Here is a 19,149-nt window from a genome sequence, read left to right as displayed (position 1 = left end):
AGCACAGGCTCTAGATCACTGACCTATAAATGTGTGTGATTATGAAATTTTTAAAATTCAGGGAAAAAAGAGAGGAAGAGGCAAATACAACTTATTAATACCGTAAGGCAACTGAGAAAGATGCAGTAAGGATATTTGTTAGATATAAAGATACATTTCCTTTTTTAGGGAAATTTTTGAATCTAGATGTTCTGGATTTCTTAAATTTTAGTTTGGGAGGAACTTCCTTTTTTTATGAAAAAAGAACAAGCTCATTGATAGACTCTAAGGTAGTTGGTAAGGTGACATAGAGGGAATGCCCAATGCAGTGTGGATCTGAAACCCCTACTAGGTTGTAAGCTCCCAGCAACAGGGACCTTCCCTCTCGTACTCACCCCTGTGCTCTTGGTCATGTTCCTGGGCTAATGCCTGGGACATAGTAAGCACTTAAAGATTTGTTGAATGAATGTTTACTTTTATTCTCAATTTATTTGTTCTTTCATCTTATTGAAGGTAATAAGAAACTGTATTTTAGAGGAGAATAAAGGTTTAAGGAGCACAAATAAATAAAATTAAAGTGCGGGGGGGGGGCAGGAAATATTTTTTTAAAAAAATCAACTTAGATTGAGTTTGCCAAATAATTCAGGAGAAGAAAAGCATAATTGAGAGCTGGTGGAAGGATGTTGAAAGTGCACTGTTACATGGACCCACATTCATCATATGCAAAGTCTACTTTGTAAGACTTGGACCAGCTAGACTGGGGGGAAGAAGGCTACCTCTAAGAGTTATAAAGAAAGTTAAATGAGATGCCACATGTGACATGCAGCTCAGGATCGTAGTAGGGACTCAGCATTGTAGTAGGGACTCAGCATTGTTAAGTGAGCAGGCAGATGTTAAGGATGTGCAACATACATGCACACACACAGCTCCTTTTCCTAACTCCATCCCTCACCATAGCTTCGAGACACCTCTTGTAAATTCCTCTTTTTCTTACTATCAGACCATTCTTGATAACGCTAGAGACAAAGAAAACAAAGATAATCAGAAGGCTATCCAGCAAGAATGTAAAGGAAATCAGGGCTGTTTGTCACCTCCTCCTTAGTAGTAAAGGTGATTTCACTCATCTGACTGGCTAGGTAGTTACCCATATCTTGTGGCATCCCTCCAAAAGTTAATTGCTCTCTTTCATGGTCCTTGCCAAATCTAAAGCTATTCTAAAGTAATTCCTAAATACCTGCACTTCTCTGCCAGCAAGTCCAGATAAGCTCTCAGAGTCCATTTGCAGGAGGACATAGTATAGCCAAGCAAATCCAGTGGAATAATTCTTGTCTCTATTAGTAAATGTGAAAGTTCTTGCCTCTGTATTGAAAATATATTGAGAGAAATAGCATCAAAAGATCAACCTTAAATCTTAAGAGCAAAAGGCCTACCTAATCATCTTTAAGCACACTTTAATCTCTAAGCAGAAAAACCCAATTATTTTTTAATATTTAGTATTAGATCAAATATACGTACTCTAGATACATTGTATTTACCTCTTACATAGTTTGTGAGTATACAGGTAATCCCATTTTTGTCTCCAAACTTTATTATAAAATATTTTTGGAGATGTATATTTGTGGAGTATGTTCTTTTTAAAAATATTTTAAAGTATTTTTCATACTTTATTCACTACCCTATTTTATTTGCTACCCTAACTTTGTGATTATACAGTTCACATCTGTGATAGTTTATTTATAAATAAATAGATGTTTCTGATATAATTTCCAGGACAACATTTTGTCACAAAGGAAAAAACTTGTCTTTATTATGGGATTCTAAAATGTTCTATCACTTATATCTTTTTTATTGTTAATAAAATACAAATTTTCTGTGAGAAAAAATTTTATATTTTAGTTAATCATTTGCTTAAAGAGAGGTAATAAACTGTATTTGCATGGATTTATCTAACTTTTCTATAAAAATCCATCTATTTCTGATGGTTGTACTTATGGGAAAATATGTTCTTACAAATTTAAATGTATAAAAGTCATAGAAAATTAAAATCTATAAAAGGCCTGTTTTAATAAAAATTATTAAAATGTTATAGGGTTTCTGGATTGGTTTCGCTTTCTAAAGTCAGCTTTGAGGGAATAAGGAGGAAAACCTCCAAGGTGATTAAATGGGTTTGAGGGATTCAGTGCACCTGTGGTTGTCTTAGCAGACATGTGCTTCAAAAATTGAGAAACTGTTAAAAATACTGTAATGGTCTATAATCGTAGAAATGGTCCACAGGGCTATTCCATTAGAATGTAGGCTTTATTTCGTAGCAGTAACGAATGATCTATGTGGATTCATCCAAATTATTTTACCCACTTTCCCACATGACCTGTGACAAACATTCATAACATGATATAACCAGGGTTCAGAGCTACAACTGACGTGGACGGAACCAGTATGTCAGTTCTTGGCCCTTTAGCCATCAGGCCATTCTCTAGATAACCTTGAACTGAATCAAAGAAACAAAACAAGCTCAATCTAACAAGTAAAGGAAGGGGCACCCTTCAGCTGAATCTAGGTTACATCCAAGTTGATGGGATATGACATGAACCTCATGCATCTTTTATTCTTTGATCTGACACCCACCTCCTAGACTGTACTTTTCATGGATGAGAAATAATGAAGCATAGTAATTAAATATTACTTTAACATTTAATATGTTGATGTTAATGGTGGACTATTTTTAGCATGATCATATTTTTTTTTTTCATTGTTATTTCCTTTATTTTTTTTTCTCCGTGACCCTGTTCCTTCTCAGGGATGAGTACTTTTTTTTTCACTTTGTAAGAATTGTAGTAAGAATTTTTAGTGAAACATGTCACAAGGTTGACCTCCAAAAGTTGTTTGATGTATACCTCACCCTGCAAGACTATTACTGTTGCCTTTAGGCCTTCATTTCCTATCTCACCCTACCCCACCTGTTCTTCCAGTGAATGCTATCCAGTTAAAAATATCAGATAATCTTATCTTTTCTTCCAGTGCCCACCCACACTTAGTCAATTGCCAGCCCCTACTGATTCTGTGTCTCAGGATCTCCTCCTCTCAGTATCCCCTGTATCAGGAATCTCATTGTTACTGCTGCCTTCCTGGTCCTCTTCCCTAAATTCCCTCAGTGATTCCACTTGATTTTTATTGAAAATCCAAACACTCCCCAGGGAAATCCCTTTAGTACCTGGCAGCTGCCTCTCTTTCCTCTTTTGCTATTCCCCTACTCACACTCTAGGTACCAACCTTGACAAACCACCTGCAATTTTTAGAAACTTCAAAGTAAACATGCTTCTAGGACTGTACACCCTATTTGCTTCACATGAACTGCATTTTACATTTTCTGTATCCAGTTGTTTTTTTTTTTTATTTCTCCCATTAGGCATGAGTGCTTGAGGGCAAGGTCTGTTTTTTTACCCTTCATCTTAGTTCCTAACAGAGACTAGATGGATGCTGAGTGAATGCTGCAGGATGAGTGAGTGGGAATGAACCAAATCCTCAGCATTTTTATTGCTGTCTCCATAGTCCCAGCGCAGGTTAATTGGTTTCCTTTCTTCCCCGCCTCCTCCCTTTCTCTTTTAAGCATCGTTGCATATCTCTGACTCAGGAATCTATCTGAAGTATACTTCAGCCCTGGTCAAAAACTTTCGGTAGTTTACCTTTTCCTACAGAATCCATTTCATGCTCAATATCATTTACACCCTCTAGTGGTCAATCTTCAATCAGCCTGTCCAGCTGCCTTTCCCATGTTTCTCCTTGCCCACCTCCAGCCTCCAAACCTATCTCTTATTCTTTTGTCACACTCTATAGCATAACATCCCTGTGGTTTTATTTATGCCATACCCTCATCCAGGTGTTTTCTTCCCCACTCACTGCCTAGCAAATTAACACTTGGAATGTCCCCTACCCAAGTTGGAATTAATCCTCCATGCTGTATCTTTCTATATACTACTTTAATTTTTTTCCTCCATTATGATATATATCACATTCTGCTTTGTATTATAGCCTTTGGTTTTTGTTTTATTTTTGCATATCTGCATTCTAATAGATAACAAGCTCCTTAAGGTAAGAGCTGAATCAGTTTAACCTTGAAAGCCACATGCAAGCTAGCTTGGGGCTATTCACTCACTATGGAAAGAGCATGTATTTTCACTTGAATCTCCATGATGCCACAAAAAGCTGTGTGATCTCTTTTATTTCTTTCTCCCAGTTTCCCAGCTTGTAAAAGGAAGATAATATTACCAAATTTGCAATATTATTATGCAGATTAAATGAAATAGTATATGTAAAGTATATAGCTTAATACAGTGGCCCATGGCAGAAATACAATAAGTGGTCATTATTATTGCTGCTGTTCCTGGTGCTATAGTAGGTACTCGCTATTGAAGAAGGATATTTTTTTGTTTGCCTGAGCTCTTAGTATTAATGGTTTTCATTTAATTGTGTGGCTCATTTCTAGCTGAATATAACTGAAGCTAGAGATTACCCATTAGCCTTGCGGTTAAATCTAAATCTTTATTTTTCACTATATTACAATCTTTTATTACTTATTCTGATATTACAACATTTTCCTGGCAAAAAGGATTGCTTCCGTCTTCAGTTTTTCCACCAACAGAGGGCCAAGTCGTTTTCCAGTATTTGTGAAATGAATGATTCAAGATTTAATCCTTTTAAACTCAGTCTTTTCTATGCTGTTTTCCGGTAGAAACTATAATTCCCTACTTTTAGAGTTATTGAAACCTGCTCTGTGGTTAGAGGGGTGCTGAAGCACTAGAGGGGCTTCTTTGGCCTGCCAGGTGCCTAACACGTTACTCTCCCACTTCGGTGAAATTTTGTTCAGTGTTTATGTTCAGAGCCTGGACTGCACCATCTAAATGCACAGCTCCTTGTACCAAAGAACTTGCTAAAAGTGCAGTCAACTAAGGGAAGGGAAATCTAATAATATGCCTTTGTAAATTGGTAGGAAAGATATAGTCCAGATCATTCCTAACTTGAATTAAGTGTTTTGTGCTTATTATCAATTAGAGTTTCTTCAAGTCAAAATTAGGGGAAGATGATTCAGTGTGAGGAAATACCTAATGTCTCTCTTTTCCTTTTCTGACTAAAATAATGATGGAATCATCAAAGAAATAAAAAGTGGTCAGTATATATATATATGTGTGTATATATATATATAGCCTCCAAAAAAATGACAAGAATTGATCATGTATATTTAGAACATATGTATCCTCTTCTACATGGGTGAGAATAAATCAAGAAATAGCACTAGAAATTAAGACCTAGACCCTGACAAAGGAATGGTATATTTCCAGAGACCAAAGTACTGGAAGAGGAGAGGGAATCAGTTTCCATTTCACCAACTGATGATGATGGTGGTAATGGTGGTGGTACTGGTGGTAATGGTGGTAATGGTGGTGATAATGATAGTAATAGATATCGTTTAGTAGAAAAATTGTCAGGCACTGTGCACATCAATGAATGTGTTTATTATCTCAGGCAATTTTTAACAAAAATCCCTTCGAGATAGGTACTGTCATTTTTATATTCATTTTACAGATGAAGAGACTAGGGCTTCAGAAAGTACTCTTACCCAGTGTCACACAGCTTGTGAAAGACAGACGTGGGGTCTGCGATCAGTCTAACCTGTCATTAGTCGTCTTCATCCCGGTGCCATGCTGATCGGGCTACAAAGCTTCTTTCTGTAGGTGGGCGTGAAGTCAGAGAACAGGACAGGACTTCTTTAGGAATGCAATAGCTCTGGGCCAGAGCAGAAGCATCAACCAGCCTGACTACCACTAACGAGGGCTCTTAGGAGAGGGAGTTGCAGATTGAAAAGTGGAAGACTTTGTTTCAATCCCTTACCGCAGTGACACCATTTTAAGCTCCATCAGGAGGGGAAGGAAGAAAGAATATATGATTTAGATACTGTGTTTCCTGAAGCCACTTTCAGTAAAGAACTTTGCCAGTAATTCCACTCCACTCCAGTGCATGGCAGTTTTAGACTGCAAAACCTAAGCAGTGGAGAAAAACAGTGCAGTTACAGTTGGTGTAGGTATCTCTTGATCCTAGATATAAAAAAAGACACTTTTCTAATCATCTCCATCTGGCTGTGAAAATGGCAAGATTCCATCCAACAACCCAGAGGAGTGAGGTTTTGTAACCGGCCCCTGAGAGCTTTCTCCGAATCCTGTTTGAGTTTGGCCTGTCAGTAAAATTTTACCTTAGCTTATTCCCCAGCATCCACAGCCCACCATGAGAAATCCCATTAACATCCTTTTAGACAAAGTCTCTGTGATTAAGCAAAATAATTACCCCAAAGAGTCATACATACCCATAAAGTAATAAATGGCCTCACTGAGATCGTTTACAAACAAAATAAGAAAGTGAAAAAAAAAGCACATCTTCCCGCCACACACAAAACATGAAAACCAACCTTACTACTGAAATAGATCTCCCATAGGTAATAAAAGATTTATATAATACCAAATGTCTATTCTTAGGGAAACAAAAGCAGATATGGCTGCAATGAAATAAAGTCAGCAGTGAAATTTCACAGCAAAATATTGACAAATGAATAAAAAGAATATTTCCAACAAGCATTGGAAGTAAAATAACAGTTTTTTGATTCTAAGACATACATTTTCACATTTTAGCATGTCTGTAATGGGGACCTTCTTAAATGATAGCCTCTTTCAAATACTCGGAGCCAAGGAATAGTGGTAACGCATAATGCCCCTTTTAAAACATGGGAGAGGTGGTGTCATTTCTGCTTGAATCTCTCTGGCTTTGGGTCTCACTCAATAAAACCTAAGATCCTTACCGTGGACTCCATGGCTCAGTAAGATCTGGTCACCCACTGCTTCTCTGACCTCATCTCCTAAGAGCGTCCCTCTTTTTTAACTCTGCCACCTGCTACAGCCATGCTGGTCTCCTTATTCTTCTTGGACCATCCAGGCACGCTTCCACCTGTAGGCCATTGTCCTGTTTCTTCCTCTTCCAGGAATGCTTTTCTTACTAAGAACCCCATGGTTCACTCTCACATCAACTTCAGGTATTTATTCAAATGACAGTTTCTTATTTAGGCTTTCCCCAGCCATCTTATCTAAAATTGCATCATTCTTACACTCCCTGTCTGCCTTTCTGCTTCATTTTTCTTTTTGACACTTATTATCAAATGATAGTTCATATTTCATTTATCTTGCTTATGGTTTGTCTCTCCCCAGTTGAATATCAGCTCTGGTAAAAACAGGGATTTTTGTCTATTGTCTTCACTGTTGAATCTCCAAGTCCTAGAATAATTCCTGGTATGGAGAAGGAACTTAATAAGTAAATGTATGCTGACTATATGAATAAATATGTGTGTATAAAATATGCATAAATATAAAAAAATTTATATAAATATAAATGTGCTAAATATAAAGCAATAAATGGATGGGTTCCATTCCCAAAGGTTGGTGGGTAAGTTGGGGAGGAGGTATGACTGTCACACTCAGCCTGTCTAATGGAGCGTGACTAGGTGTCAGGTGTCTTGTGATATAAACCTGCTGAGTGGAATGTGGCAAGTTAATTCCCTGGGCCTCCAGGTTGGACTACATAATCTATACGGATGTTATAACATGTCAGTTAATTGAGCATTTTGCTAAAAACAGCTGAAAAATGAGCAGGAAGGGGAAGCTGAAGATGTGAAACCATATCTTTTAACATAAATATTTTCACCACAAACAGTGATAATGAGAGAGTTATTGCATAAGAATTTTGAAATAACTTGTAGTCCAATTTCCTTTGCTTTATAAATAGTGGAACTGAAGCCCAAGATTAGAGAGATTTAGGTAAAGTCAAGTGCTAATTGGTGGCAGACCTTAGAACTCTACTTGACATCTCTGAATCCAGTGTTCTCTTTACTCTAACTAGTTAGTATACAGGGTAGATACTGGTGACTTTTCAAAAAAAGTATTCTTCTTAAACTGTTTTTTATAATATTCAGCTTAGATGTTAAGAATTCACTTAGTGGCGGGAATACATAGATCAATTGATCTCTCTTTGTGATCTAATTCAGCTTACGGAAGAGATTGGAAAACTGGAAGATAAAGTGGAGTGCGCTAATAATGCCTTGAAAGCAGATTGGGAAAGATGGAAACAAAACATGCAAAATGATATCAAGTCAGCATTTACAGATATGGCTGAGGAGAATATCCACTATTATGAACAGGTAATTAGTGATATGTGGTATTGCTTCATTTTTAAAAAGTTATCCTCTCTCTTACTTTCTGTCTTGTGTTGAAAGAGTCTGTTCAGGAACCAAGTGTCACATTCAGAAGCCTCTTTGGTGGCTCAGTGCCAGTGGAGTTGCCAGTCAATATAGTAACGCTAAACCCATCCACTGACACAAAGGTGTTTATGTGGAGGAAGGGTGATAAGTTTTCCTTCCTACACAGCATACCCAAGTACCTAATTTGAGCTGAGCTTGATGTGAGAAAGAATTATGCTACCATTTTGTTGTGTCTGTTTTCCCCTCAGTTTCTTGTTTTGGAAGGATTTGAATTCTTCAAAAGCACTTGATCATGCTTCCTAATGATTCTCCTATCTTATTTCCTTTTCCTCTCTTTTTCTTGTATTAAAAAGGGTTTGCAAAATGAGGAAAGGACCAAAGGTTTGAATGAGCAGAAAATTAGTTCAGGGCTTGTACGTTATGTCCCTGCCATCCCTACCATGCCTTCTGTAGCTATTCAAAAAATCAAAAAAGGAGCATTAGTTCAGTTTAGTTTATAGTTCAGTTGTTTTTTTTTGTTTGTTTTTTGGTTCGGGAAAGAGCCTGGTCAACATTTTGCTTTTCAAATGATTACCTTTTTTGAACAACTAATAATTCCGCAAAGTAGTTATTATTTTAAATGAATTTTATGCTATCACTTTCTTCATCTAGCATATTCTGAGAGTTTTATAGTTTTAATTCGTACATTGAGGTATTTGACCCATTTTGAGTTAATTTTTTTTTTTATATAGTATGAGGTAGGGGTACAACTTCATTCTTTTTATTTTCTTTCCTTTTTTTTTAATATTTACTTATTTATTTTGGCTGCGCTGGGTCTTGGTTGCGGCATGCGGACTCTCAGTTGCAGCATACATGCGGGATCTAGTTCCCCGACCAGGGATCGATCACGGGCCCCCTGCACTGAGAGTGCGGAGTCTTACCCACTGGACCACCAGGGAAGTTCCCATTCATCTAGCGTATTCTGAACATACTTTTCCTGGAAGGTATATTTTAAACATACATCTTTAACCTTATCTCTGAATTAATGACTATATAAAATTGATACATTAAGAGAATTATTTTATACTTTGTAGTCTATAGTGCTTGCTAGTTTAAAGGTACTTTAAACTAAAATATTTTATATTTTGCAAGATTATCTAACTGATACTGATATTTTCATTCAACAAGAATTACTTGAGCCCCTACTACCACCAGACACTGTTCTGGGCCCTGGAGAGACCACAGTATGCAAGTCAAACATGGTCCCTTTCTCATGTAGTTACAGTCAATGAGACAAACAGTCAATTAAAACAAAACGTTATAATAATAAAGTATAATAAGTTCCAGGATAGAAAGACATTGCAGGGAAAGAGGAAGATTCCTCAGAGGATGTGTTTAAGCTGAGACCTTAATGAATGATGAATGAGAGGTAGCCAGATAAAGATGTGAGTAAGAGAGTTCCAGGCAGAGAAAAGATGAGAAGTGAGAGAGTACATGTTCAAATTACTGAGGTTCTTTTTGAAGGATGGTGGAGTGGAGGTAGTGCTGAGTTGAAAAAGGAGGCTTGTAGAGGAGGAAAAATTTTCCTCAACCCTCTTAGGATCCCTGGCTAGGTCTGAAAATGAAACTGACAAAGATAAATTAACAGGAGAAAAGTATATATGTTGATTTAATGTAAGTTCTTTGTGGTACAGGAGGCTTCATGAGCATATCTAGACCAGAAGAAACAGATCTGAGTATTTCTATGCTAGGTTTGATAAAGAGTGGGCTGTCGTGTAGAAATAGGGTAGGTTAAGGAGTATGAGTTAAGTGAAATAAACTGGAGGGAATTTAGCAAGTCCTTTTTGTTAGGAGTCTTCTCAGTGTCCCTTTGTCTTTGGAGTAAAGAGGCTTCTTTTTTCCTCTGGGCATAAGGAGGCCACCTCTTGTATGAGGGTTTTATGACCTGCTTCGTGAGATAAGGGTTGGAAGAAGGTCAAAGTGACCTTTCTGCTTCTGCCATATTCTCAAACTCATTCATCTTAATATGCCAACATGTCATATTTTGCATTAGTATGTCCTGAACGCTCTTAGGCTGAAGAGGGCCTTATAAGCTTTGTCTTTTATTTTTCATTCTAAGGGAAATGGGGAATGCCATTGAAGACTTTTCAGCAGGGAAGAGACAATATCTATTGCACTTGTCTTTTAGGAAGATCACACTGGCTCTATGGGTCAGAGTGGAACAAAACTAAACATGTTGAGCCTAGTTAGAAAACGTAGCAACGAAGACAGAGATGTGAACTGACATAGAGGTTTCATGGCAGTGGGCTAGAGTTTAGTGGACAGATTCAAGTGATTTTCTTTTTAGCAGGTGGGATTGGAAAGATCATTTTCTACCTCTCCTATTTTTTTATTCTACATTAACAACCTTAAGTAGATTCAAGTCTCTAAAAGGAATTTCCCATAAATCTCAGATTTTGAAATGATTTATAATATTTCTGTTGGATAAAGCACATTTATCGACATAGGCTTTTTTTTACCACTTAACTCTTTAAATCCACAGGAATAACTTTATCTCTCCTTTACAATGGAACCGGTCCACACTGACCTTATAGGAGTGTTATGACAATTAATTGAAATAATTTTTAAGAAGATGCCTTGAAAATTAGGATATACAATATACTATAAGTGATTGTGATTATAAAACATAAGTATATTAGGTTATAAAAGTCATGTGACAAATGCACCGCCTATGTTTTCCTTTCAATGATAAAGTCTGCAAAACTTTTCTAAGTTTGTTTTTTAATTTTTTTAAGAGAAAATGTTCACGGCAATTCCATTGAACTCCAAGTGAAATGTTTGAGTTTTGACTATACCTGTCACATAAATACATATTTTTGTCATGCTCATAGGTTGCACGCAGTTTATACAAAATACAGTTTTATTAGAAATAGTTAAATTAGCATCACTGTGCCATATTGCCATATTGCAAATTTTGTTCTTCACAGCAGTTTATATCAGTATGTTTTTTACCCTTTCCTCCAAATGAATTATATTTCTACATGTTGCTAAAATTATATCAAGTGTACTACATCTTAGATGTATATATTTAGAGGAATCGCTGGTTTTCTTTATTAACTTCACAAGACCCCCTACAGCTCCAGTTATTTATTGGCTTTTTTCCTAAGTGATAACTCTTAACTGATTTGTCACATCAGTCCAAGCATAATCAGGAAATTGGGGCCCTTATATAATCAAGGCTTCCTAACTAACACACAAACTGTGTGGCCTGAAACAGCAACAGTCTGCGGTTATCTGTTAACTTCAGAATATCTCAAATATACAAGGAGGTGAAATGTTGCAGAATCTTTCCAGTCCCTTTTTAATTTAATCATATTATTATGGAAATACTTCTGTTTTCATCAACAGTTGTAAAAATAAATCACCAAAGGGGTTTGTTCCTAGTGTGATAGAAGAAATGGGGTATAAACATTTGCCTTTGGACTTTTATGAAGTAAAATGGTCACAGTTTGTTTACAACTTAAAATTTAAATATTAAAATGACAGAGGAAAATCAGTTTGTAAATATGAGGTATAGGTCTGTATCAGAAACCAATTATTGTCATATTGAAATGTTATACTTAGATGTGTGAATTTACTTGGAGACAGTTGACACCAAATATAAAACAGGTATCTCCAAATAAACTCTGAGTAGGTGAAATGAAGCTATTCCCAATTTTGTTCTATATGACCAATAACTAAGAATAAATTTGAGTCTTTTTATAAAAACAAGAATAATGAAACTATAAAACAAAAATCCAATTGAACATAGGTGAATAATTTCAAAGTATCTTGGTATCCAAATAACCAAAGAAAATTATTTCTTGCTAAAATGTGAAGGGACGCTGAAACCATAAAATATGACATGCTGGATAAAGTACGTGGACATTTTCTAATTGTTCTTTAGTAGGTACAAAAGAGTGTAAGTTTCTATTGTTGTTGATGATACTGATGCTGATGATTATGATGATGGTGAAGAGATTTGAAAGGAAGTAATCCTTGGTAGGTATTATAAACTAAAAGAATATACCCTTTGAAAGTTTAATTTTAATATCATAATCATGAAAAGATCACATAATGTTAATTTTTGCCAAGTAAAACTGTTTGTAGTTAAGTGAATATAATACTTGAAGTAATAAAATTTGTTTCTTTGCACAGTTTATTTTAGAGTTATTAGTTAATGTATGGAAGTCGTTGTTTCAGAGCCTCATTCTCTGGTTTTAAAATTAATACATGCACATGAAAAACAAAAAAACAACAAGAGCTAAGTACACAAATGTATAAAGAGGAAATAAAGAATGCCCATAACCTTATCTCCTAGAGAAGGCTACACTTAAATGCAATTATAGAAAAATAATTTGCTATATGCAGATAAAAATATTTTTAAATTTCTGATGGTTCTTTTCGAATGTGTCAACATAAAAACATATGGTTACTTATTTGTGTCATGATGATTACAGTGGATATGTATTATTTTGAGTTCTGTATTTTTTATTTGTTTAAACACTTTTCTATGTAACGACATAATCTTCTAGTACATCATGTTAATATACCTTTATTAGTGAAGAGAACTACTAATAATTAAGAATTTATGTAAATTTTTTGCTCTCATAAATAATACTATTAAAAATAATTATGAACAGTAGACTTAAAATCTTTTTTGATAAGAATTTCAAGAAATAACCAGGTTAGAGGTCGCTTCATTTCAAATGCTATCAGTCTTATTTAAGAATGTCAATTGCCTCATGTAGAATCATTCATTTAAGATTCAATTAACATCAAAACCTTATGCTAAGCAACATTCAAATTCAAAATTAAATCTTGCCCTTAGGGAAGAGTAATAAGTATATGTATTTTTCACTTGATTGATACAGCTTTACAATGTATTACTTATTTTAATGGAAGAATATTTAAATTAGTTTTTTTTTACGTGAATGGTAATGAACTGACTTAATAGAAGGGTTCTATCATTACTGAATAATAAAAATATATGTATCTACATGGACATCTAGGAAGCAGAAAAGCAATTATAGTATAGGACATTTTCTCTAAGATAAATGAAGAAAAAAAATCATTGCAAGTGTTCACCATCAAGCCAAATCAATAGTACAACTAATGCTTTCCTAAATTCCAAGTCCAGCTATATATGGACCATTTAAAAAGTAGAGAAATTTTAAAAAATAGGTATCATAGCAGTTCTTCTACAAAGTAAGTAATAGATAAGCATTGAATGTCCTAGAAGTTCTTCAAGTATAGTTGTTCTTATTTAGAAATGTATTCCTTATTACGTTGGGGAATGGTAAAAGAAACTCTAGCAAAAGAGTTGCTTGTTTTAAATTAAGTGGTGCACTACATACTTTGGAACATTGTTAAAATTTTTGTGAATATTTAAAACACCCTGGTCCAAGTAAAGATACCTCCCAAGCATTGTGACTTTAAGAGGTTAATCTATATTGGTAATGATTATAAAACTGCCAGCTAAGCAAGATTCTGATGAGTGGCATTTAGATTTCTGTCTGAAATTTCATTCTTTTTTAAAAAATTGAGACTCAGATAAATTATGGACTTTCTGTTCATCTACATGAATTAAAAGGAACAGTTAGAGGAAATAGCTTCTCTAGATCTAATTCCATCCAACAAAGAGTAACTGTTATGTAACATGACAGAAACTTGGGGAGAAGGTACCATTTTCAAAATCTGGGAGGTCAAAGGAAAGCAAAGGAAGGAAACCCTGGCCATTCTCAGTCATATTGCCTAGAATTTAGTGAAGTGATTTGAAAAAATTACAGAAAAGTATAATTTCAACATCACAGACCCAAAAAGAGAATATGACATAAGAGGAATGAACAATTCTAAAAAGTAATAAAAGGAGTGAAGCAGTTAAAGAGTCAGATACGATTACATCTGTGGACCATGGACTATGAAAGACAAAGATGTAAAGAGATACAGTGAGAGATAAATACACAGAAACAGTGTCAGGGAGGGCACATTTCAGGAAGAAGTGAGGTTTTGGAAAAAAATGGAATGACTTCCAAATAGTACCAAAGTCAAATGGAAGTGGGTGTGAGGAGCCTCTTTTGGAAACAAGAAAATTAGGAATTAATAAACTCTAATAAAATTAGTAAAGTGAATCTCTAATGGAAACCATGTTATGGAAACTGAGAAAACAGAACTACTTCATTTCTATTTCACTCCTGTTTTCTCCATCAAGGAGAATGAAAATATAAGTTGCAAGATTTAGGCAAATACAAATAAAAGGTAACTAAAATTCAGTTTATTTGAAGAGATAATAAAACATTAGCTATCCATTGCCACAAAAAGAGAAGGCTGGCATGTTCTTTTTACAATGACCCTTGCAAAGCCTTTCCTTTATCAGCCCAAAAGCAGTGCTTACAAAGCCCTAGATGAAGCCTTTAATTCTAAACTGATTTACGTAGAGAAAGATCGACTGACTTCTGCTCACCCAGGAGAAATGCGGGCTACTTTTCTTTCCTAGGTGAATACTCAGATTAGCTCCAGAGAAGGTTTTGGGAAATACTGAAACAATGACATCTGTTTCCAAAATAGTTAACCTCTGTAATTTCTACGAACCATACAGAATCACCTGCTACTGCTCAACTCTTTGTAACAGCCTTTCTTGTAAAGAGAAGGATGGAAGTGATTAAGGATTTAACCAGCTGTAGTTGCTTAGTATCATTTTGGTCCTAAGGAATGACCTGTAGTTTTTGAGTTTTCCTTTTAAATGTTGGGAGAGAGGCATACAAGTTGGTCTATTTTGAACCATTTAAATTATATTTTTATATTGACAGTCTCTTAGGATGACACAGAGTAAACAGATACTTTCTTTAAGGTTAATGTGTCTCAATTCCCTTTCCAAATCATAAGAATAAAGAATTTAGCTAGAGCTGGAATAATTCAAAGTTATCTAGGACAGGGATTTTTGAATCCATATCAGGGTACTTTTCTTTTTACAGTCATGCCTCATAACATTTACTAAAGCTGGTACCTGACCTAATCCCTAGGACCCAGGAAGACAGATCTGATGGTGCTAAAACAGCCCTTCAGAAAATAACAGTCTATCTTTGGAACTATATGAAGAATGTTTCAGAACTACATTATATACCCTAGGGGATTCAGTAGATTTCCATTAATGGGTAGGATAGATTTCCTGGAAAGTAAACACAACACCAGCTTGAGAGGCTAAGATGCTTAGATATTTACTCAACCTGACCATTTTTATGCCAGCTAAATTTTCCAATTCATTACGTTCTTGTGTCCACATTATTTACTTTTTTACTCAATGGAAGGCACTCATTAGAAGCCTGAATGTCTGGATTAGCAAATTCAGGCTGCATTACACTATTCTTCAGTGCACCATCCAATTCATTTAGGGATGGTCATCTTCATCAAAAGAAAAACACCAAGTTTTTATCTTCTTAATGCTGTTAAATGACAATCCATTGAATACCTAGGAGTTTTTCCCTGTGTATTTTGAGTAAAGAGACCAACACTATTGATTATTTAATGATTAATTTTGTCCTCTTTACCATTTATCCTATGGAGATCATTTTTTTGGTGAGCAATCAATTCCTATTTCAAATAGAATCTAAAGGTACACAGTAATAATGATTAGAACAAGGGAAACAGAGATGGAATAACCTTGTGTCATCCTAAGGCTAAAACTTTTTATTCTCACTGTCTGATAAGAAGCTTCACCATCGATTATGGAAACAAAATCATCAATAAAACACTTGCTTGGATTGCTCATGGGAGGCTATTATGTTCCTCTATTATTGGTTGATTGGTTGTGGGGGAGACATCTATGGGGAATAGCTATCACAGAGGCTGCAGAGCTGCCTTCTCAGTTTGACAGATTGTACCAGGAATCCTGGATGAGTGAAGAGGTGAGAATTATAAATTGAGCTGAGGGAACTCTACATTAAAGACATTTTATAAAATTTTTAAATCAACTATTACAAGTGGCAGAGGAAGTCCCAGGGCATAGTTATTTGGGTCTCTAATTGTTGTATATTTAAGGACATACTTGATCACACAATCATTTGCTTCCATTGATTTTACTTTGGCTGCCATTGGGTATGACAGCTTCATAGCCAAGTGCCTTCCTTTTAGGTTATACTGTTTCACTTTATGGAGAAGTTTGGCAATGCATCTTAGCACATTTAAGTTTCTAAGAAACTCCCTAGGAAAAACATCTGTTCACCTTTGTTTAAGATCACAGATTTATTTGTTCACCAAAGTCATTTATGGAATTAATGTCTGAAATAGTCTCTAGAAAATACTTAGGAAACTGATAAAAATGTTCATTAGAGCTTTTATTGTAAAACCATCTGAAGAAGTTTAGGTAAATATGAGCTCTTGACAGTAAATTTCAGTTCCACTTGGCTTAAAAAACTTCTGTTGTAGCCAACTACCTTTTTTTTTTTTTTAAACATCTTTATTGAAGTATAATTGCTTTACAATGGTGTGTTAGTTTCTGCTTTATAACAAAGTGAATCAGTTATACATATACATATGTTCCCATATCTCTTCCCTCTTGCATCTCCCTCCCTCCCACCCTTCTTATCCCACCCCTCTAGGTGGTCACAAAGCACCGAGCTGATCTCCCTGTGCTATGCGGCTGCTTCCCACTAGCTATCTATTGTACATTTGGTAGTGTATATATGTCCATGACACTCTCTCACCCTGTCACATCTCACCCCTCCCCCTCCCCATCTCCTCAAGTCCATTCTCTAGTAGGTCTGTGTCTTTATTCCCATCTTCCCACTAGGTTCTTCATGGCCTTTTTTTTTTTTTTTTCCTTAGATTCCATATATATGTGTTAGCATACTGTATTTGTTTTTCTCTTTCTGACGTACTTCACTCTGTATGACAGACTCTAACTCCATCCACCTCATTACAAATACCTCCATTTCATTTCTTTTTATGGCTGAGTAATATTCCATTGTACATATGTGCCACATCTTCTTTATCCATTCATCCGATGATGGACACTTAGGTTGCTTCCATGTCCTGGCTATTGTAAATAGAGCTGCAATGAACATTTTGGTACATGACTCTTTTTGAACTATGGTTTTCTCAGGGTATATGCCCAGTAGTGGCATTGCTGGGTCATATGGTAGTTCTATCTGTAGTTCTTTAAGGAACCTCCATACTGTTCTCCATAGTGGCTGTATCAATTTACATTCCCACCAACAGTGCAAGAGTGTTCCCTTTCCTCCACACCCTCTCCAGCATTTATTGTTTCTAGATTTTTTGATGATGGCCAATCTGACCAGTGTGAGATGATATCTCATTGTAGTTTTGATTTGCATTTCTCTAATGATTAATGATGTTGAGCATTCTTTCATGTGTCTGTTGGCAATCTGTATATCTTCTTTGGAGAAATGTCTATGTAGGTCTTCTGCCCATTTTTGGATTGGGTTGTTCGTTGTTTTGTTATTGAGCTGCATGAGCTGCTTGTAAATCTTGGAGATTAATCCTTTGTCAGTTGCTTCATTTGCAAATATTTTCTCCCATTCTGAGGGTTGTCTTTTGGTCTTGTTTATGGTTTCCTTTGCTGTGCAAAAGCTTTTACGTTTCATTAGGTCCCATTTGTTTATTTGTGTTTTTATTTCCATTTCTCTAGGAGCTGGGTCAAAAAGGATCTTGCTGTGATTTATGTCATAGAGTGTTCTGCCTATGTTTTCCTCTAAGAGTTTGATAGTGTCTGGCCTTACACTTAGGTCTTTAATCCATTTTGAGTTTATTTTTGTGTATGGTGTCAGGGAGTGTTCTAATTTCATACTTTTACATGTACCTGTCCAATTTTCCCAGCACCACTTATTGAAGAGGCTGTCTTTTCTCCACTGTATATGCTTGCCTCCTTTATCAAAGATAAGGTGACCATATGTGCATGGGTTTATCTCTGGGCTTTCTATCCTGTTCCATTGATCTATATTTCTGTTTTTGTGCCAGTACCAAACTGTCTTGATTACTGTAGCTTTGTAATATAGTCTGAAGTCAGGGAGCCTGATTCCTCCAGCTCCATTTTTCGTTCTCAAGATTGCTTTGGCTATTCGGGGTCTTTTGTGTTTCCATACAAATTGTGAAATTTTTTGTTCTAGTTCTGTGAAAAATGCCAGTGGTAGTTTGATAGGGATTGCATTGAATCTGTAGATTGCTTTGGGTAGTAGAGTCATTTTCACAATGTTGATTCTTCCAATCCAAGAACATCGTATATCTCTCCATCTATTTGTATCATCTTTAATTTCTTTCATCAGTGTCTTATAATTTTCTGCATACAGGTCTTTTGTCTCCTTAGGCAGGTTTATTCCTAGATATTTTATTCTTTTTGTTGCAATGGTAAACGGGAGTGTTTTCTTAATTTCACTTTCAGATTTTTCGTCATTAGTGTATAGAAATGCAAGAGACTTCTCTGCATTAATTTTGTATCCTGCTACTTTACCAAATTTATTGATGAGCTCTAGTAGTTTTCTGGTAGCATCTTTAGGATTCTCTATGTATAGTATCATGTCATCTGCAAACAGTGACAGCTTTACTTCTTCTTTTCCGATTTGGATTCCTTTTATTTCTTTTTCTTCTCTGATTGCTGTGGCTAACACTTCCAAAACTATGTTGAATAATAGTGGTGAGAGTGGGCAACCTTGTCTTGTTCCTAATCTTAGTGGAAATGGTTTCAGTTTTTCACCATTGAGGACAATGTTGGCTGTGGGTTTGTCATATATGGCCTTTATTATGTTGAGGAAAGTTCCCTCTATGCCTACTTTCTGCAGGGCTTTTATCACAAATTGGTGTTGAATTTTGTCGAAAGCTTTCTCTGCATCTATTGAGATGATCAT

At 35.6% G+C, this 19,149-nt stretch overlaps 1 protein-coding gene across 3 annotated transcripts in view; it reads left to right on the top strand.

Moving 5' to 3' along the window:
• Window positions 1–19,149, top strand: part of SNX7 (sorting nexin 7) — a 113,604-nt gene that overhangs the window by 77,861 nt on the left and 16,594 nt on the right. For all 3 annotated transcript variants that reach the window (XM_061186289.1, XM_061186286.1, XM_061186288.1), the window contains one exon: window positions 8,060–8,212. In XM_061186289.1, the coding sequence (XP_061042272.1) occupies window positions 8,060–8,212 (153 nt within the window). The remainder of the gene's footprint in view (window positions 1–8,059; window positions 8,213–19,149) is intronic.

Source organism: Eubalaena glacialis, chromosome 3 (assembly GCF_028564815.1).
Source record: "Eubalaena glacialis isolate mEubGla1 chromosome 3, mEubGla1.1.hap2.+ XY, whole genome shotgun sequence".
Classification (NCBI taxonomy): Eukaryota; Metazoa; Chordata; class Mammalia; order Artiodactyla; family Balaenidae; genus Eubalaena; species Eubalaena glacialis.
Note: the sequence above shows the minus strand (reverse complement) of the source record. Positions and strands in the feature narration are given on the sequence as shown.